Source organism: Herpailurus yagouaroundi, unplaced genomic scaffold, assembly GCF_014898765.1.
Source record: "Herpailurus yagouaroundi ecotype Mexico unplaced genomic scaffold, PumYag 139, whole genome shotgun sequence".
Lineage (NCBI taxonomy): Eukaryota > Metazoa > Chordata > Mammalia > Carnivora > Felidae > Herpailurus > Herpailurus yagouaroundi.
The window spans coordinates 57809803-57828509 of record NW_024412394.1 but is presented as its reverse complement, the minus strand read 5'-3'; the positions used below and the strand labels follow the sequence as shown (position 1 = coordinate 57828509).

The 18707-nt window shown below is 39.1% G+C and overlaps 1 protein-coding gene and 1 long non-coding RNA gene across 3 annotated transcripts in view; one reads left to right on the top strand and one right to left on the bottom strand.

Moving 5' to 3' along the window:
- Positions 1 to 17571, top strand: part of FBXL4 (F-box and leucine rich repeat protein 4) — an 83026-nt gene extending 65455 nt beyond the window's left edge. For both annotated transcript variants that reach the window (XM_040474225.1, XM_040474226.1), the window contains 2 exons: positions 3887 to 4199; positions 17021 to 17571. In XM_040474225.1, coding sequence (XP_040330159.1) covers positions 3887 to 4199; positions 17021 to 17184 — 477 coding nt within the window. In that variant the 3' untranslated portion in view covers positions 17185 to 17571. The remainder of the gene's footprint in view (positions 1 to 3886; positions 4200 to 17020) is intronic.
- Positions 6972 to 8177, bottom strand: LOC121029815 (uncharacterized). The gene is made up of 2 exons (XR_005789921.1): positions 7716 to 8177; positions 6972 to 7679 (listed from the first exon to the last, which is right to left on the bottom strand). It is a non-coding gene; the product is annotated as an uncharacterized LOC121029815 (long non-coding RNA).
- Positions 17572 to 18707: the final 1136 nt, after the last annotated feature.

Genomic DNA, 18707 nt, shown 5'->3' with positions numbered 1-18707 from the left:
AAACATTTTTCTTAAATTCGAGAGGATGTCTTTGAAACATCAACATGATTTATCCAGGAGAGCAAGGAAAGTAATGCGTTGTGGTAAAAAGAGTTTGGTTCTGCCTCGAGCCAAATAAGCTTCAGACAAGCTATGTACCTCTCTGGATTTTTTTTTTTTTTTTTTTTTTTTTTTACAAAATAAGATATCAGTCATACCCAAATGCTGGTAGTTCAGTACGTTTGTCACAAAGCTAATTTTAGTTTTTAAGTTCTGAAATTATTTCCTGGAAATGTTGCTGATAGTAGGTAGGTTTATCTTTGTTTGTTTGTTTTGTTGTTGTTGTTTTCGGTGTGCGTTTGTTTTACTGTCCTTACTGGTTAAGGTAAATGGACACCCTATGTTAGAACTCAAATTTTTTTTGAAATGTTACTGGTCCATTAAATCCAAATGCCTAAGGACTGTTGAACTAGATAATCTTTAAAGTCCTTCCAGATTTAAAATTTTAGCTTTATGGTGCCATTGAAAGAGTTCATGGGATGAGTTAAATTCTTTTCATCTAAATTATGTGGCTTATAAGTAATACTGAGACTCCAGGGACAGGAGAACTCTTGGTATTTGTATGTGCCTGCGTGTGTGCATACATGTACGCACACTCAGAGGAAATGCATCTCCCAATATAACTGACTATAGGGCAATCCATCCCTCTTTTCTTTCTTACCTTCCCCTCGCAAAACAGATTCAGGAGATCCCAAACCATTCCGATTTTGTTTTGTTTTGTTTTTAATTTTTTTTAATGTTTATTTATTTTTGAGGGAGAGACAGACAGAGCACGAGCGGGGGAGGAGCAGAGAGAGGGAGACACAGAATCCAAAACAGGCTCCAGGCTCTGAGCAGTCAGCACAGAGCCTGACGTGGGGCTTGAACTCACAAACCATGAGATCATGACCTGAGCCGAAGCTGGACGCTTAACCAACTGAGCCACCCGGGTGCCCCCCCAAACCATTCCAATTTTGTATCCACTTACTAGGAAGACCTGAATAAGCAGGATGGTTGCAAGATCAGAGAAGTTCTCCTGGCGTCCTAAGCTTGGATTCAACCTAAAAGAAATTCCATGTGAACACCTTTTAGAGTTCAATGATGGCTTCTGAGATGCTCCAAGATTTGGCAATGTAAGCTAGAGAGAACTGTTACGACCACTTGTTTATCTCCATATCCCCATATAAAAACCATCCTGGTGGTTAGGCCTGATTAAACCACCAGGTGTGGGCTCAGACCAACCCCGGTCTTTAGAAACAATCTTGGGAGCCCATTAACTCAGCATTAGACTTTCCTTACTTTTGATCAAATTCTTATCTTCGTAAGCCATTTCATGGGCTTCTGTTGGGTCCCTCTGATGACTTTTCTGGATGGGCCCAGTTATATTTGATGGGACTTTCTGTGATGACAGACCAGCCAGTTACTGCCGCTTGGTAATTGCTAGCTCACCCTCTTTAGATTGGTAAGGCCGCTGTTTAACCTTGGCCAGAGGTACCTTTTTCTGCCTGTTACTTACCTCCCTTTAAACTGGAACAACATCTTCTAGAAAAGCAGGGCTCTGGTCACACATACTTGAGATTTGGAATCACATATATGTTTGTAGTTGGAATTAGTATGTTTTAAGTCAACATTTTCAAGTTGACTCATGCAACATTAGTCCTAAAAGATATTCAATTAAGAAAAAATGTGTATTGGGGGGCAGTGAGGTAGGGATTCCTGATTAAGATTAGGAAATTATGCTACCCTGCCTTCCTCCTAGAGTTTTCAGTGGTATATCCTACAACAAAGAAATTGTGTGCCTTTGTGTATGCCAGTGTTTTGCAGCTTTACCTGACTCCTGAACCCATTTTCTCCTTGTACTTCTGTTAATATATGATGTACTGTAAGAAATGCTACTTAAGATAAGTAGGCTATTTTTAAATTAAAGTGTGTAGTTGCCAGTAAAATATTGTTGCTTTTGATATTTGTTTGTCAGGAAATTAAGTTTTAAGGACTTGACATTGAAGTTCAGAAATATTCGTGATATTGCTGGTACTATTATTTACGTGGTGGAAACGTTCCACGCTTGTCATAGAAATATGTTCCCATTTCACAGCAGGTCCAGGGTGCACCAGAACAGTAACACAGACAGATCTTTGTTGATATTTTAATACCATGTTTATTTCAGCTTCTTTTCTATCAGTTGACCAAAAGGCAGGATGATTCATTTGATTTTATTTTTGACTATCAAAACAAGAGCAAGTAAGCATCAGGAGTGTTGGAAAGCTTGACAATTCTTTGTAAAGGAGTTGATTGGCTGCACTAATTTTCAGAGTTAAAGTGTATTTGGGTACACTCACTTAAGTAGTTGTATTCCCCTCAAATCGTTTCTCATGGTCTTCTGCTTGATTCTACCATAACAGTTCCTGAAGACCGTAGAAATCCCCATGACTTCATCTAAGCCATCAGCCCTTAGTTCTGACTCAAAATATAGCTCTATAGCTCCAAATGTGTCCATTTCTCGTTTCACTGCTTGCAAACTCATTGCAAGCCCCTGCCTCTCTCCACTAAGCTAATGCAGGCCTCTTTTCTGGGCTTCCTCCCTCCAGTCTTACCGACCATAGACCATCCTCCACACAGAAACCAGAGGGGGGTTTTGTTTTTGTTTTAGTGTAAGTTGTATTTGTTTCAAACCCTCCATTGATTTCCTTGGTACTTAAAATAAAAATCCAAACTCTTTCATGGCATAACAGCCTGGCCCCTGCATATCTCTCTGCCCTCATGGCCTCTCTCCTCACTCCCCTTGGGCCATACCTGATCCTACTTCTGTTCCCTGAATACACCAGGTTCATTCCTGGAAATCCCAACAATCACCCCTCTCTCCTCTGCTCCCTTCCTCCACCGCATGTGACCCTCTGCACACCTGGCTGTCTGATCACCCTATTTCATTATTCTAACACCACTTACCACTCACTGGATTTATTTTGCTCGTTTGTCTTTCCCAGAAATGTGAACAAAGTCTTTGTTTTGGGGTTCACTGTTGTTCCTGGCCTCTGGAGCGGTCCTGGCACATGGTAGTTGAAGATATGAATAAACAAATGAACACAAGGAAATGATACCTGGAAGTGTTAGCTATTTTGTTTCCTTTTGACTTCTGGTGATAATTTTGATACCTGTTTAAAAAATAATCAAATCAAACTCTGAAGAAACGTGTTCAGAAAAACATTATTAAAGCATATAAAGCCCATGAACTGAAATGTTGAATCCCTGTTTAGTAGAGAATTATCTTGTGATCATGAAGTAAATCGTCGGACACTTCCAGTAACTGAGACAACATATCACAGTCTAAATTATTTTTGTGTTGTATGTTCAGTCCCTAAAGGCCTCATTTAACCCCAAACTAGTATCATTATTAGGACTCTCAACATATTCACATACCATTTTAGAGTGTGGTGAAGTGCCCACCTCTATCAGGGGGCTCTTACATACCTACCACAGTTGATGAATTATATATAAAACAGTAGAAACGAGGCCCCGTGAACCGAACGAGTAGCAGCAGCAAGGTCAAAATGGAAGGCGTGCAAGAACAACACAAAATCCTCAAATTCTTTGTGAGGGACTGAAGATTTCATACTGCTCTGGGATTTAATTCACGAAGCCCTCTGTCTAGAGTTCTGTTAGGTGGATTTTTAAGTAAGCGATTATTCTTGCTGTTTTAGGAAACAGTGGCAGATCTGTGAGATGAGTGGGTAGATCTATATTAACAAGAATGTGGGTCTGTTTACATGGAAGCAAACAATAGGAGATGATTATGAATGTTTTAACTTGCTCTATGCAGTCTGTATTTCTGAGCATAATATGTAAGAGACTGGAATGATTTGATTTCCAGATTGAAGACTATGATGTGATAGCCAGCATGATAGGAGCCAAGTGTAAAAAACTCCGAACTCTGGATCTGTGGAGGTGTAAGAATGTTACTGAGAACGGGATAGCAGAACTGGCTTCTGGGTGTCCACTTCTGGAGGAACTCGACCTTGGCTGGTGCCCTACACTGCAGAGCAGCACCGGGTGTTTCGCCAGACTGGCACGCCAGCTCCCAAACTTGCAAAAACTCTTTCTTACAGCTAACAGATCTGTGTGTGACACAGACATTGAAGAACTGGCATGTAATTGCACCCGATTACGGCAACTGGACATACTAGGTAAGGATACGGTATATATATTTGTTTTATTTTTTATTTTTGCTTTTTTTTTTTTAAGATTTTTTTTTTATTTCTGGGAGAGCGCAAGTGGGGGAGGGGCAAAGAGAGGGAGACAGAGGATCCAAACCAGGTTCTGTGCCGACAGGCTGACCGCAGTCAGCCCGATGCAGGGCTCAAACTCATGAACCGCAATATCATGACTTGAGCCGAAGTTGGATGCTCAACTGGCAGAGCCACCAAGGTGCCCCATGTATAAGCTCATTTTAACGCCTTGATGTGAAAGCCAATCTCAGACTTTTTGCAAGGGGGGAAAAAAAACTTAGGTACAGTAAAATTTTGTCCTGATAAGCCTGCTTGGTTTGAAGAAGTGCAAAATAGGCCAGTTGATACAGAGAGTAATTATATCTGTACTTAAGTAAAAGAGTGAGGACAATAACAGAATTTTATAGTTGAGCCTATCAGAAAGCTCTAAATAAACATTAATTCTTGGTCTAGTAAGAAGAGTGAGAATTTATATAAGCTGTGTTCTCCATTTTAAAGACAGAGAAGAAATTAATCCATTTGTATAATGAGTTATACATATATGTGTGTGTGTGTGTGTGTGTGTGTGCGTGTGTGTGTGTGTATATATATATATATATATATGTATATATATGAATGCTTCTTGATGTTAAACTCGTGATTAAGGAATATTGTCAAATCTTCATTTCCAATCATTCTATATTTTAGGAGTAGTTCTACCCCAGGGCAGATGTATTGAAAATCCTTTCCAGTTCTGGGATTCCTTGTGTCCTTCTTGCAGTTTATCAGCTGAGAGCCCTGTGAGGCTTCGTTACTTCTTACTTTAGCCGGAAGTGCTGGCAGCACCATAGTTAAAATTGCCCACACAGTTGGTACTTTGTGAATTCATATAGCACTTGTACTGTGTTCTCTGGTAATCTGTTAGTGTTGATAGGTTAGTCCATGGAGTGGACTCTATCCTTTCCTGTCTATTAAACATTCAACCACAGGGAAATGTGAAGATTTTCAGCATCTGAATTTGTGGTTTCCTTGAAAATCTCTGCACAGTCCAGGTTTATGATACATTTGTGGATGTTTCTCATATGGTTGCGTATTACTTATTCAAGCTACTTTTATCAGAAACTCTTGCCTAAACATCTAGGGAGAAATTCTTGCCCGTTACAGGTACACTTTTGGCTAGATACCTCATCTGTGTTACATTTTCTTTATTCTTCATAGCTCAGGGAATTGGATATCATTGTGTTTTCATAGCAGATGGACTAGAGCCCAGCAATTAATATATGGCAGAGCCAAGGGTTCAAATGCAAGGTTTTGGGCCCCAACGTAGTCAGTACTGATTTTTTATAACACCACGACTGCTTTCCTTGCTTATTTCTTTTCCTTTCTGCCTACCTACCACTTTGAATTAGTGTAGACCTTTTATAGGAGAAATATTTTGGAAAGTTTAAGAAAATGAGAGAGAATGAGGAAAGGTAGCTGAGGCCTTTAAAATTGGATCACTGATTACATTAGGCTTCACTTCAGAGGATAGGGGCTGGCGTTGGTTAATATCTGTTTTACAGTCACCGCACTCCCCCCCCCCCTGCCGCCCGAACCTCATACAGTAGAGATGAGGAGTAGCCAGTGTCTTTTTTTTTTTTTCTTTAATTTTTTTTTTCAACGTTTATTTATTTTTGGGACAGAGAGAGACAGAGCATGAACAGGGGAGGGGCAGAGACAGAGGGAGACACAGAATCGGGAACAGGCTCCAGGCTCCGAGCCATCAGCCCAGCGCCCGACGCGGGGCTCGAACTCAGGGACCGCGAGATCGTGACCTGGCTGAAGTCGGACGCTTAACCGACTGCGCCACCCAGGCGCCCCAAGTAGCCAGTGTCTTAAAGAGATGCTACAGAACTACAAAGAAGTTGGTAACGCTGATTCTCAGACAAAAGCACATTTGTGAGCACTGGGGTTGGTTTTCAGGTGGCCTAACGGCCTACAAACATATGAATTACTTGACAGAGACATGAAAGACAAATAGGTAAGAAGTATAATGGCTTCTTTTTGAAAACATTTGTAACTTTCCCAAGCAAGAGCAAGGAAATATGGAGAGTTCCAGTCCGAAATGGCAACATAGGAAGACTCTGAACTCAGCTCCATGGAACACAGCAGTTTATACCTGCTTATAGAGCAGTTCCTCCTGAAAGAACTGAGGGCTGACTAAACAGCTTCTGCAAAACCATAGAATGGCAAGAGAACAGCAAGAAAAACTGAGACACAGTAACAAAGGGAACCTCCACCTCTGACAAGGCCAACAGCAGTTGGGGGGGGGACGAGGGGGGGATAGTACTGAGGGACGAGGAACAGATCTCTGTCCTTGGGCACAGGATAAAAGCCTCAGTGGAGAAGAGCAACTAACACATAAAAGAGACAACAGTAGAACTCTACCAAATTGCAGAGGGACTGCGGGTTCACTCTCCAGGTCAGAGAGACTGGAGGACAACACGGTTTGTGTTCCCACCCCACCTTAAAAGCCTAGACCCCACCAGGATCTAGACACCAGCAGGTCTGGTCATCAGAGTGTACCTGTAACCTCAGCAAGACCAGAGTCCACAGCCCATGCCAGCCTTGGGGGCAGTGGCACTGGGGCATAGAAAATAAACTGGATTTTTTTGTGCGTGTGGTTTTGGTTTTGTCTTGTTTCGTTTTTGTTTTCCTTTTTTTCCCTTTTTATCCCTTTTTTTCTTTTATTTGCCTATTATCATCATCATCATCATCATCATCATCATCATCATCATCACCTTTCTCTAAAAGCCATGGTTTAAAAGAGCAACTAGCATATAAAGGAGTCAACTCTAGAACTCCACCAAACAGTGGGGAGAGCTGCTAGAATGCTCTCTGGGTGGGAGGAGCTTATGTACATGGTCTGCACTCTCCCTCCACCTTGAAAGCACAGACCAGTGCACATCTGGCACCCTAACTGGCCTCCTGCCTCAGTGAACCCTGAGCCCTTAGCCCACACCAGCCCCAGCTGTCCTACCTAGGCAGCCACAAAGTCGTACACACCAGGACACCCCTGGTTAGTGCTCACTCCAGCCCCAGTCTTCACATCAAGGTGACACAGGTGCAGACATCCCAGAACACTCCAGGCGCACACCACTTGTGCTTCCAGTGACTTGCTAGGGCACCCACAGTGCAGAGTGCTTCACCATTTTTGGCTGACATCTGCTTCAGCTACTGCCAAGGCACACCTGTGTAGAGCACCCCAGAACACTTACACCCATGCCAACCTCAGCTCCAGCCACCCAGCCAGGGTGTCTCCATTGGACAACCTGACTTGCTCCCAATTCAGTTTCAGCGGTCCTGCCAGGGCATGTTGTGTGTGGAGAGCCCAGGGACCACATCTTTGCTTTAGTTGTCCTGCCAAGACGACCCCTGCATGGAACACCCCAGGACCTCCCAACCTATACCCCACACCAACTACCATTATTCAGGGCACCCTCTGTGTGGAACTACCAACTGCCATTATTCAGGGCACCCTCTGTGTGGAAATTCCAGAAACACCCAAGTTTATATCCATTTCTGCTTCAGCTGTCTTTCCAAGGTGCCTCTGTGTGGAGAGCCCCTTGTCCCCCCAGCTTGGACCCACTTTAGTTTCAACTCTCCTGCTAGGGTACCTTCTGCCTAGAGAGCTCAGGGATCTCCTGGCCTGTACACTGCATCAGCTCCAGCCATTCTGCCAAGGTACCCCCTGCACAGAGCACCCTGGGACACTCTGACTTGCACCCATTTCAGATTCAGCTGTCCTGCTAGTGTGCTCTCCACACACAGAACCCTGGGACATCCTGACCTTAATCTGCTTCAGTTTTAGCTGTCCTGACAAGGGACTCACTATGTGGAAAGTACCAGGTTCCCCTAACCCATGCCAGCCACAGGTCCAGCTTGCCAGCCAGCAAAAGTCACCAAGCATATAGTCTACATAGGGGATGACCAAACACAAGATCATTCCTTCAAATTCAGGAGAATTAGCTGCACCTCCTAATCCACAGAAATAAACGCAGAAAGTCAAGCAAAATGAGGAGACAGAGGAATATGCTTCAAAAGGAAGAACAAGAGAAGGACCAAGTGAAATAAAAATAAACAGCATGCCTGAGAAGGAATCTAAAGTAGTGATCATTAAAATACCAGGCTGGAGAGAACAGTGGAAGAACCCAGTGACACCTTCAGTAAAGAGATAGAAAATATAAGCAAGAACCGATCAGAGTTGAAGAATACAATAACTGAAGTAAAAAACGCACTAGAGGGAATCAACAGATTAGCAGATGCAGAAGAGATCTGGAAGACAGGGTAATGGAAAGCACCCAAGATGAACATCAAAAAGAGAAAAGACTTTTTAAAAATGAAGATAGATTAAGAGAACCCTTGGACAACATCAAGCAAACAAACATTCACATTCGGGAGTCCCATAAGAAGAAGAGAAAGGGGTGAAAAACTTATTTAAAGAAACAGTAGCTGAAAACTTCCCTAATGTAGGGAAAGAATCAGACATCCACATCAGAGAAGAGAATCCCAAACAAGATGAACCCGAGGAGGTCCACACTACAACATGTAATAAGTAAAGTTTTAAAGGTTAAAGATAGAATCTTAAAAGCAAGAGAGAAACAAAAAGTTACCTACAAGGAAAAACCTGTAAGATTATCAGCTGATTCTTCAGCAGAAACTTTGCAGGCCAGAAGGGAATGACACGATACATTCAAAATGCTGCAAGGAAAACACTTACAACCAAGAATAATCTACTCATCAAGGGTGTCATTCAGACTTGAAGGAGAGTTTCCCAAACAAAAACTAAAGGAGTTTATCACCACTAAGCCAGACTTAGAAGAAATGTTAAAGAGACTTCTGTAAGTCCTAAAGGAAATGGCCATAATTAGACATAAAAAAATTATAAGTAAAAAGATGTAAAATAGGACCACATATTCATAAAACATGAAGGGGAAAAAGAAAAAGAAGGTTTTCTTTTTTCTTTTTTGTTTTTAGAATGCCTTTGAAGTTCATCAAATTAATATAGACTGCTGTATACTTAGGATGCTATATTTGAACCTCATGAGGTACACAAAAAATAAGGGGAAAGAAAGCCAAACATAACACTATAGAAACTCATCACTCATAAGGAAAGAGAGCAAGAGAAGGAAGGAAGGAACGGGAGAGAACTACAAAAACAACTAGAAAACAAATAATAAAATGGCAGTAAGTACATACCTATCAACAATTACTTAAATGTAAATGGCCAAAATGCTCCAATCAAAAGACATAGGGTGGCAGAATGGATTAAAAAAAAAAAAACAAAACAAAACAAAAAGCAAGACTCATCTTTATACTGACTATAGGAGACTCACCTCAGACCTAAAGATATATACACTGAAAGTGAATGGATGGAGAAATACTCACCATGCAAATGGAAATGGAAAAACAAAAAAACAAAAACAAAGTAGCAATACTTAGACAAAATAGATTTTAAAACAAAGACTATAACAAGAGACAAAGCATTGCATAATGATAAAGGGATCAATCCAATAAGAGGGTGTAACAGTTGTAAGTATCTGTGCACTGGAGCATATACCTACAAAGAGCAAATATTAATGGACATAAAGAGAGAAATTGATGATAATACAGTAATAGTAGTGGACTTTAACATTTTACTTAACATCAGTGGATAGATCATCCAGGTAGAAAATCAACAAGGAAATAATGTCTTTGAATGACATATTGGACTAGAGGGAAATAACATATAGAGAACATTCCATCTGAAAACAACAGAATACACATTCTTTTTTATTGTGCATGGAACATTCTCCTGAATAGATCATGTATTAGGCCACAAAACAAGCCTCAATAAATTTGAGAAGATTGAAGTCATACCATGTGTCTTTTCGGATTACAACGGCATGAAACTAGAAATAAATCACAAGAAAAAAATAGAAAAGACACAAAAACCTGGAGACTAAACAACATGATACTGAACAAGCAATGAAGGGGTCAATGAAGAAATCAAACAAATGAACAAAATTAATGGAGACAAATGGAAATGAAAACATAATGGTCCAAAATCTTTGGGACACAGCAAAACCAGTTCTAAGGGAAATATGCAGTGATATAGGTCTACATCAAGAAACAATAAAAAGCTCAAATAAACAGTCTACACCTAAAGGAACTAGAAAAAGAACAAACAAAATCCAAGGTGAATAGAAGAAAGGAAATAATAAAGATCAGAGCAGAAATAAATGATATAGAGACTAAAGCAAAAAGCAATAGAAAAAAAAATCAACGAAACTGAAAGCTGATTCTTTGAAAAGATAAATAAATCAATAAACCCATAGCTGGAGTCATCAAAAATAAAAGAGAAAGGACTCAAACCAGAAATAAGAGAGAAGTAACAAACTGACACAACAAAATACAAAGAATTGTAAGAGAATAATGTGAAAATTTACATGCCAACAAACTGGACAACCTAGGAGAAATGGATAAATTACTAGAAACATTCAATCTTCCAAAACTGACCTAGGAAAAAATAGAAAATCTGAATACGCTGATTACAAATAATGAATTGGTAATCAAAAAAGTACCAAAAATGAAAGTTCAGAACCAGATGATTTACAGATGAATACTACAAACATTTAAAGAAGAGAGCACTGGTTTCCCTGGATGGCTCAGTTGGTTAAGCATCCAACTTTAGCTCAGGTCATGATCTTGCGGTTTGTGAGTTCGAGCCCCACATCAGGCTCTGCGCTGACAGCTCAGAGCCTGGAGCCTGCTTCAGATTCTGTGTCTCCCTCTCTCTCTGCCCCTCCCCTGCTCATGTGCTCTCTCTCTCTCTCTTTCTCAAAAATAAGTGTTAAATAAATAAATAAATAAATAAATAGAGTTAGTACCTATTCACCTTTATCTATTCCAAAAATAGAGGAGGTAGGAAGGTTTCCAAATATATTCTATGAGGCCAGCATTACCCTGATACCAAAACCAGACAGACAGACCACCAAAAATGGAAACTATGGGCCAAAATATTACAAAACCTCATACAACAATACATTAAAAAGATCATTCACCATGACCAAGTGGAATTTATTCCAGGGGTGCAAGGATGGTTCAGTATTTGCAAACCAATCAGTGTGATACACCATATCAACAAAATGAAGGATAAAAATCATATCATCTCAGTAGATGCAGAAAAAGCATTTGATAAAATTCAGCATCCATTCGTGATAAAAAAAAAACTCAACAAAGTAGAATGAACTTACCTCAACATAATAGTAATAATAAAGTGGACAACATACCTCAATGTAATAAAGGCCATATATGAACAACCCACAGTTAACATCACACTCAGCGGTGAAAAACTGAGAGCTTTTCCTCTAAGATGTCCACTCTCACTGTGTTTATTCAAGATAGTACTGGAAGTCCTAGGCATAGCAGTCAGACAAGAAAAAGAAATAACAGTCATCCATATTGATAAAGAAGTCAAACTCTCACTATTTGCAGATGACTGGTTACGATACATGGAAAGTCCTAAAGATTCCACACAAAAAAACTGCTAGAAGACATGAATTCAGTAAAGCTCCAGGATATAAGATTAGTGTCCAGAAATCAGTAGCATTTCTATACACCAATAATGAAGTAGCAAAAAAAAAAAAAAAAAAAAAAAAAAAAACAACACCATTTACAGTTGCACGAAAAAGAATAAAACACCTATGAATAAACTTAACCAAAATGGGGAAAGAACTGTTCTTGAAAACTATAAAGCACTGATGAAAGAAATTGAAGATGATTCAAACAAATGGAAAGATATTCCATGCTCATGAATTGGAAGAATTAGGATTCTTAAAATGTCCCAAATATTTCCCCAATCAATCTTCAGATTCAGTGCAATCCCTATCAAAATACAAACAGCATTTTTCACAAAACTAGAACCAATAGTACTAAAATTTTCATGGAATCACAAAAAACCTCAAATAGCTAAAGCAGTCTTGAGAAAGAACAAAGTCTTGAGGTATCACAATCCCAGATTTCAAGATATACTACAAAGCTGTAGTAATCAAAATAATATGGTACTGGTATAAAAATAGACACATAGATCAATGGATCAGAATAGAGAGCCCAGAAATAAAGGAGGCAAGATTATATAATGGGGAAAAGACAATCTCTTCAGTAGATGGTGCTAGGAAAACTGGATAGCTATGTGTAGAAGAATAAAACTGGACTACCTTTTAACACCCTACCGCAAAATAAACTTAAATGGATTAAACACCTACATGTGAAACCTGAAATCACAAAAATTTTAGAAGAGACCACAGGCAGTAATTACTCTAACATCAGCTGTAGCAACATTTTTCTAGATATGTCTCCTAAGTCAAGGGAAACAAAAGCAAAAAGAAACTACTGGGACTACATCAAAAAAAAAAAAAATGCACCATGAACAAAGCAAAAACACAACCTACTGAAGGGGAGAAGATATTTGCAAATGATATATCTGATAAGGGGTTAACATCCTAAATATATAAAGAACTTAAAAACTCAATATGAAAAAACAATGCGATAAAAGAATGGGTAGAGGATCTGAATAGATATTTCTCCAGAGATGACACACAGATGGTGAACAGACACATGAAAAGATGTTCAACATCACTATTCATCAGGGAACTGCAAATCAAAACCACAGTGAGATATCACCCTTACACTTATTAGAATGGCTAAAATCAAAAACACAAGAAATAAATGTTGGTGAGGATGTGGAGATAAAGGAACCCTTGTGCACTGTAGATGGGCATGTAACCGGTACAGCCACTATGGAGAACAGAATGGAGGTACCTCAAAAAATTAAAAATAGAATTACCGTATGTTCTAGTAATTCCACTATTGGGTATTTACTCAAAACAAACAACACAAATTCAAAAAGGTATATGCACCCTTATGTTTGTTGGAGTATTATTTACAGTAGCCAAGATATGAAGTCAGCCTAAGTGTCTATCAATAAAAAATGGATAAGGAAAATGTGGTATATACGTATGCAGTGAAATATTACATGGCCATAAAAAAGGATGAGATTGTGATAACATGGAGGGTATTTTGTTAAGTGAAATAAGTCACACTGAGAAAGATAAATAATACATGATTTCACTTGTAAGTGGAATCTTTAGGAAAAAAAGCAACAAATGAATAAACAAAAAGAATCAAATCTATAAATATAGAGAACAAACTGATGATTGCCAGAGGAAAGGGGGGTGGAGGGATGGGCAAGATGTGTGAGGAGGAGTGGGAGATACAGGCTTCCAGTTATGGAATGAATAAGTCCTGGGAAAAGAAGACACAGCATATGGAATATAGCCAGTGATATTGTAGTAGCATTGCATGGTAACAGATGGTAGCTACACTTGTGAACATAGCATAATGTATAAACCTGTTGAATCACTACCTTGTATATCTAAAACTAATATAACATTGTGTGTCAACTATACTAAAAAAAAATAGAAGAGAGAGCAAGGAAGTATTATTATGGCAAAATAAATTATAGGAAGAGGACCATCATGCAAATATATTAGAACATCTTATTTCAAATATAAAGAACAAAGTAAAATAATGTTAACAGCAATGTGACTGTATGCTTTATATTGTTCCGAGCATATACTAACCGATTTAACCCTCACAGTGTTTGAGATAGCTGTTATTATAGCCACAGAAGTGGAAACAGGCTGAAAGAAGTTACGTGATTTGCCAGAGTCTCATGTCTAATGAGGAATCTGAATTTTTTTTTTTTACAATTTTTTTAAAGTTTATTTGTTTATTTGAAAGAGAGGCAGCGTGAATGGGGGAGGGGCAGAGAGAGAAGGGGAAAGAGAGAATCCCAATCAAGCTCCTGCTGGCAGCACAGAGCCCAATGTGGGGCTCGAACTCATGAAACCACAAGACCATGAGCTGAGCCGAAACCAAGAGGTTGATGCTTAACCAACTGAGCCACCCAGGTGCCACAGGAATCTGAATTTGAATCAGAATCTATGCTCCTAAACCACTATGCTAAATTTTCATTTTTATTGTTGTTTATGGTTTCCTTAAGTGTTTGAATCCATTTTGAAAAAAAGATTCTTAGTTAAACCAAGCTTATAGTCATTATTTTGTCATTTTGTGATTGGTGCATATTAATGTTAAGTGGCATTCCTTCTTCATACTGAAAATGCTTACTGACCAGTACAAAGCTGAGTAAGATACAGTCCCTGCCTTCAGAGAGTTTATGACCTGGCCAAAAAAACAAGCAAACAAACAAAAAAAAACGCAGTAAAACAATTATAAGTAACTTTAATGCAAGCCAGAAGCAAGTTCATTTGGGGGCTCAAAGAAAAGAGAGTATATATGATTAAAGAAATATGAAAAAGTTTACTTGAAAAGGTTAATAGGGGGCACCTGGGTGGCTCAGTCAGTTGAGCATCCGGCTCTTGATTTCAGTTCAGGTCATGATCCCAGGGTGGTGGGATTGAGCCCTGTGTTTGTGTCTGTGCTGAGCCTGAAGCCTGCTTAGGATTCTCTCTCTGTGTGTCTCTCTCTCCCTCTGCCCCTCTCCCCTGCTCGTGCATGCTCTCTCTCTAAAATTAAAAAAAAAAAAAATTTAAGGTTAATACGTATTTGAAAGGTATCCTTGAAAAGGGAATAGAAAGTAGGAGGAGGAGAGCATTTTAAGCAGAATGAGGAGCATGAAACATGGCATAGGAGTTAAAAATACAGAATACCTTCAGAGAATTGGCAATCTAATTTGACTTAGAACATTAGTATAATGCAGGCTTTCGTGGAGAGTTTTGAACACAAGGATGAGGAATCTGCACAAAATTAAACAAGGAAGAGCTATTACTGGGTTTTAATTTGGAGCATGAGTGATATATTTAGAGCTGTGTTAGGGATATTAATCTAGAAACAAGTGGTAGGTGAATTGGGAGAACAAGGAAATCAAAATCGGGGAGATTAGCCATGGTAATCCATCTAATACGGGTCCAAACCAGGGTAATGGTATTGTGAAATTAAACACCATCCCTTCATTCTTTCATTTATTACACACTTACTGAGCATACACTGTGTCAGGCATTGTTTCCAACACTGGAGATAGGTCAGATAGACAGATGTGGCCCCTGCCCTGAGGGAGCAAACTGACTGAGAACACAGTTGTGTTCTAGGTGGATAAGAAAACAAAAGCACACAGTCCTCTGGAAGCATAAGACAGGACACCTTAGCCTTGTTAAATTTTCAGTCTTCCAACTTCCTTCCCTGACATTCTATTCTCTTAGGCTTTTAGGAATTTCTAACTTACTAGGAAACTCAGATGCTAATGACCAAGTCTGGCAAATAGAAAACAGTCACAACCCTAGGTGAAGAACACCGACCACATAGCCAAGTGTCCCAGCTGAGGTTCTCTGATCTTGTACAACAGAAGCCCACTCACACTAACTTCCACATAAGAGAAGGAACGTTATTGTGAAGGTACAGGTGTCTCTCTGGGATCCATAGGTAGGAGTTATGGTCAGACCTCAGCAGAGACTGGAAAACTATCAAAAGGCAAGAACGTTGTTTTCTCTTTTTTCTGCCTTTTCCTTGTCCTTCATGCTCAGGCGCCTGCCCCACCTCCACTGCCCTTGTATACTCACCAATAACTTTTACATCTGCTTTTCCCTTTGTTTTTGCCTTACTCTTTTCTTGTCATGCTGGCCATCTCTGTCTTCCTGTGTACATGTGGCTATATGATACAACAGTCCCAACCCAGTTTTTCGTGTCTTTAGTTCAAGGGATCTATGGACACTGAAGGCTTTAGTGAGTTCCAGTTCTCCTGATTCCCAGGAGAATCTGTATGGGTTTGGCACGGGGCTAGCCGCAGTCAAGGTAGCAGTATACTGCTTCTGGAGCCCATGGCAAGGAGGGGAGCAGAAAGGATTTCTCAGGGGAAAAGGCATAGGTTAACGTCTCAGAAACTCCAGTTCCATCACATTAGATGTGTTTATGTGATATGATAGTGATTTTTTTTCCTCCCTAGAAAACCCACAGTTAAAGCATGCGTGCGTGTTTTACAATAGATGATATCTTCAAGCCTAATGATATTTGTTATTTATTGAGTGCTGACTTTAGGCAGGTGCTTTTCATAACGTATATAATGTGGCTTCTATCTGAATAGCCAGTAGTCTCTTCAGATTTAACGTGGGCTAAATGGAGTACTGCTCAGCCATTATCTATCTGACTTCTGATAATGCCATTTTATACCCACCACTTATCGAGTTGTATTGTAACTATTTGTTTTCAACTCTGGTCAAGGAGTTCCTTAGGGCAGACACATGTCTTATTCATCTTTGTATCTCGAGTGCCTGAAACAGAAGTTTCTGCAGTGGTAGTTGCTCAGTGATTGCACTGCATGGAATATGAGGTTGAATCACTGTAAGCATTGCTGTATGATTTGACCCATGGGTTGAGGAAAACGAGATGTGTAGACAGTTTTGAACTTGGGTGACAGAAATAGGAAAAGTCTGGAGGAGCTGATTGGAATGGCCAGGAGGTAGGAATGAAGATAGTGAGTAGACTATTGACAAAATCCAGGTCCTAGATGCCAAATTGGATGGAACAATTCAGTTTGTATTTTTTTTTACAAGACTATTTCAATATGTCTTTTGTTTAAAGAAATGCTTTTAATTTTTAAAAGGCAGTTTATCTTAAATGCATTTTAAATAATAAATAATAAAGGGGTTCTTTATCCGGACATTATATAAATATGATACTTAAGGTGTTTTGTTTTATTTTAACAGGAACAAGAATGGTAAGTCCAGCATCTTTAAGAAAACTTCTGGAATCTTGTAAAGATCTTTGCTTGCTTGATGTGTCCTTCTGTTCACAGATTGATAACAGAGCTGTGCTGGAACTCAATGTGAGCTTTCCAAATGTATTCATAAAAAAGAGCTTTACGCAGTGACTTCGTATATGTTCTATAATAAAATCCATGTGCTTTCATAGGGTTTTATTTTGGCGTTGGTTTTGTTTAGTTTTATAATGGTGGGAATGTCTTACTCCTCCATTAAGGCATTTGTAGATTTTAAAGAAAGATATGAAATTATCCATTAAATCAAGTAAAAATGTAAACAAGTGTTTTCATAAAATATTGTAAGCACTTTTCTTCAAGAATATGTGAGTGGGTCACATTATTTTTACCTTATGTTCATCAGTAATATTATTCTTTAGTCAATATTTACATGGGTAATAAAAGAGTAATATGGAAACCTTTTAACTTATTTTTAAAGGAACACGTTGAGCCAGAAAGTATCATGATGTTTAAAAATAAAATTAATTTTTCACACCCTCATGTAAAGATGTCTTATTATAATCAGCCTTATGACCTGGCCAGTGTTTTGTTTGATGTATACAGAATTTTCAGAGTTAGTTGGAGGAAGAGTCTTATTTTTTCATGTTATAATTATTTTTTAAGCTGATACATTAACTCTTCAATTTGACGGTTTTAGTTTTTCCATTTTTCTTCTGACTTATTTATTTTACTACTGGATAATACCAGTGTAGAAATGTGGGCATAATCAAGAACAAGAGGTAAACTACTAAACAAAATAACTTTCCAACTATTAGCAGATGCCTTAAAAATTTGCCTGGAGGGAGAGGCTTAAGACTTCTGAAATATACATGGATTATATCTATTTTTTTCTGTGTCCCAGCACCTTAAATCATTAGAAATCAGTTACAGTGGAGGAAAAACAAACACTGTTTTGTTAAAATAGTGAATCGATTTAGTTCTGTTGCTAAGAAAGTAAACAAAATATTTTGTGGCATATGAAAAGACAGGGCTGTTTTGAGTAGCAAACTAATATTAAGTGTATAGTATAACCAAATTTACTTTCCCACATAGGACAAACTGCTAATTTCCAACATCTGCACATCCCAGAATACTCCTGTAGAACTCTACTGTCCTATCTGGCAGCCACTAGCCATATATGGCTGTTTTATTTAATTGTAGTTAAGTGTAATTAAAAATTCCATACCTCAGTTGTGCTAGCCACATTTCAGGTGTTCAGTAGTCACCTGAGGCTAGTGGTTATCATATTGGACATCATTACTCTAGAATTTCTTGTAGCCATTTAAGAAGAAGCACACTTAGTTAAAAAATTAGCATGCTTGGGGCGTCTGGGTGGCGCAGTCAGTTAAGCGTCGGACTTCAGCCAGGTCACGATCTCGTGGTCCGTGAGTTCGAGCCCCGCGTCGGGCTCTGGGCTGATGGCTCGGAGCCTGGAGCCTGTTTCTGATTCTGTGTCTCCCTCTCTCTCTGCCCCTCCCCCGTTCATGCTCTGTCTCTCTCTGTCCCAAAAATAAATAAACGTTGAAAAAAAAATTACAAAAAAATATTAGCATGCTTAATATATATCTCTGGGCAGTTTTTGAGGGCATTCTCAAAAGTACATATATGAAAGCATTTTTCCCCCAAAGTGCATAAGC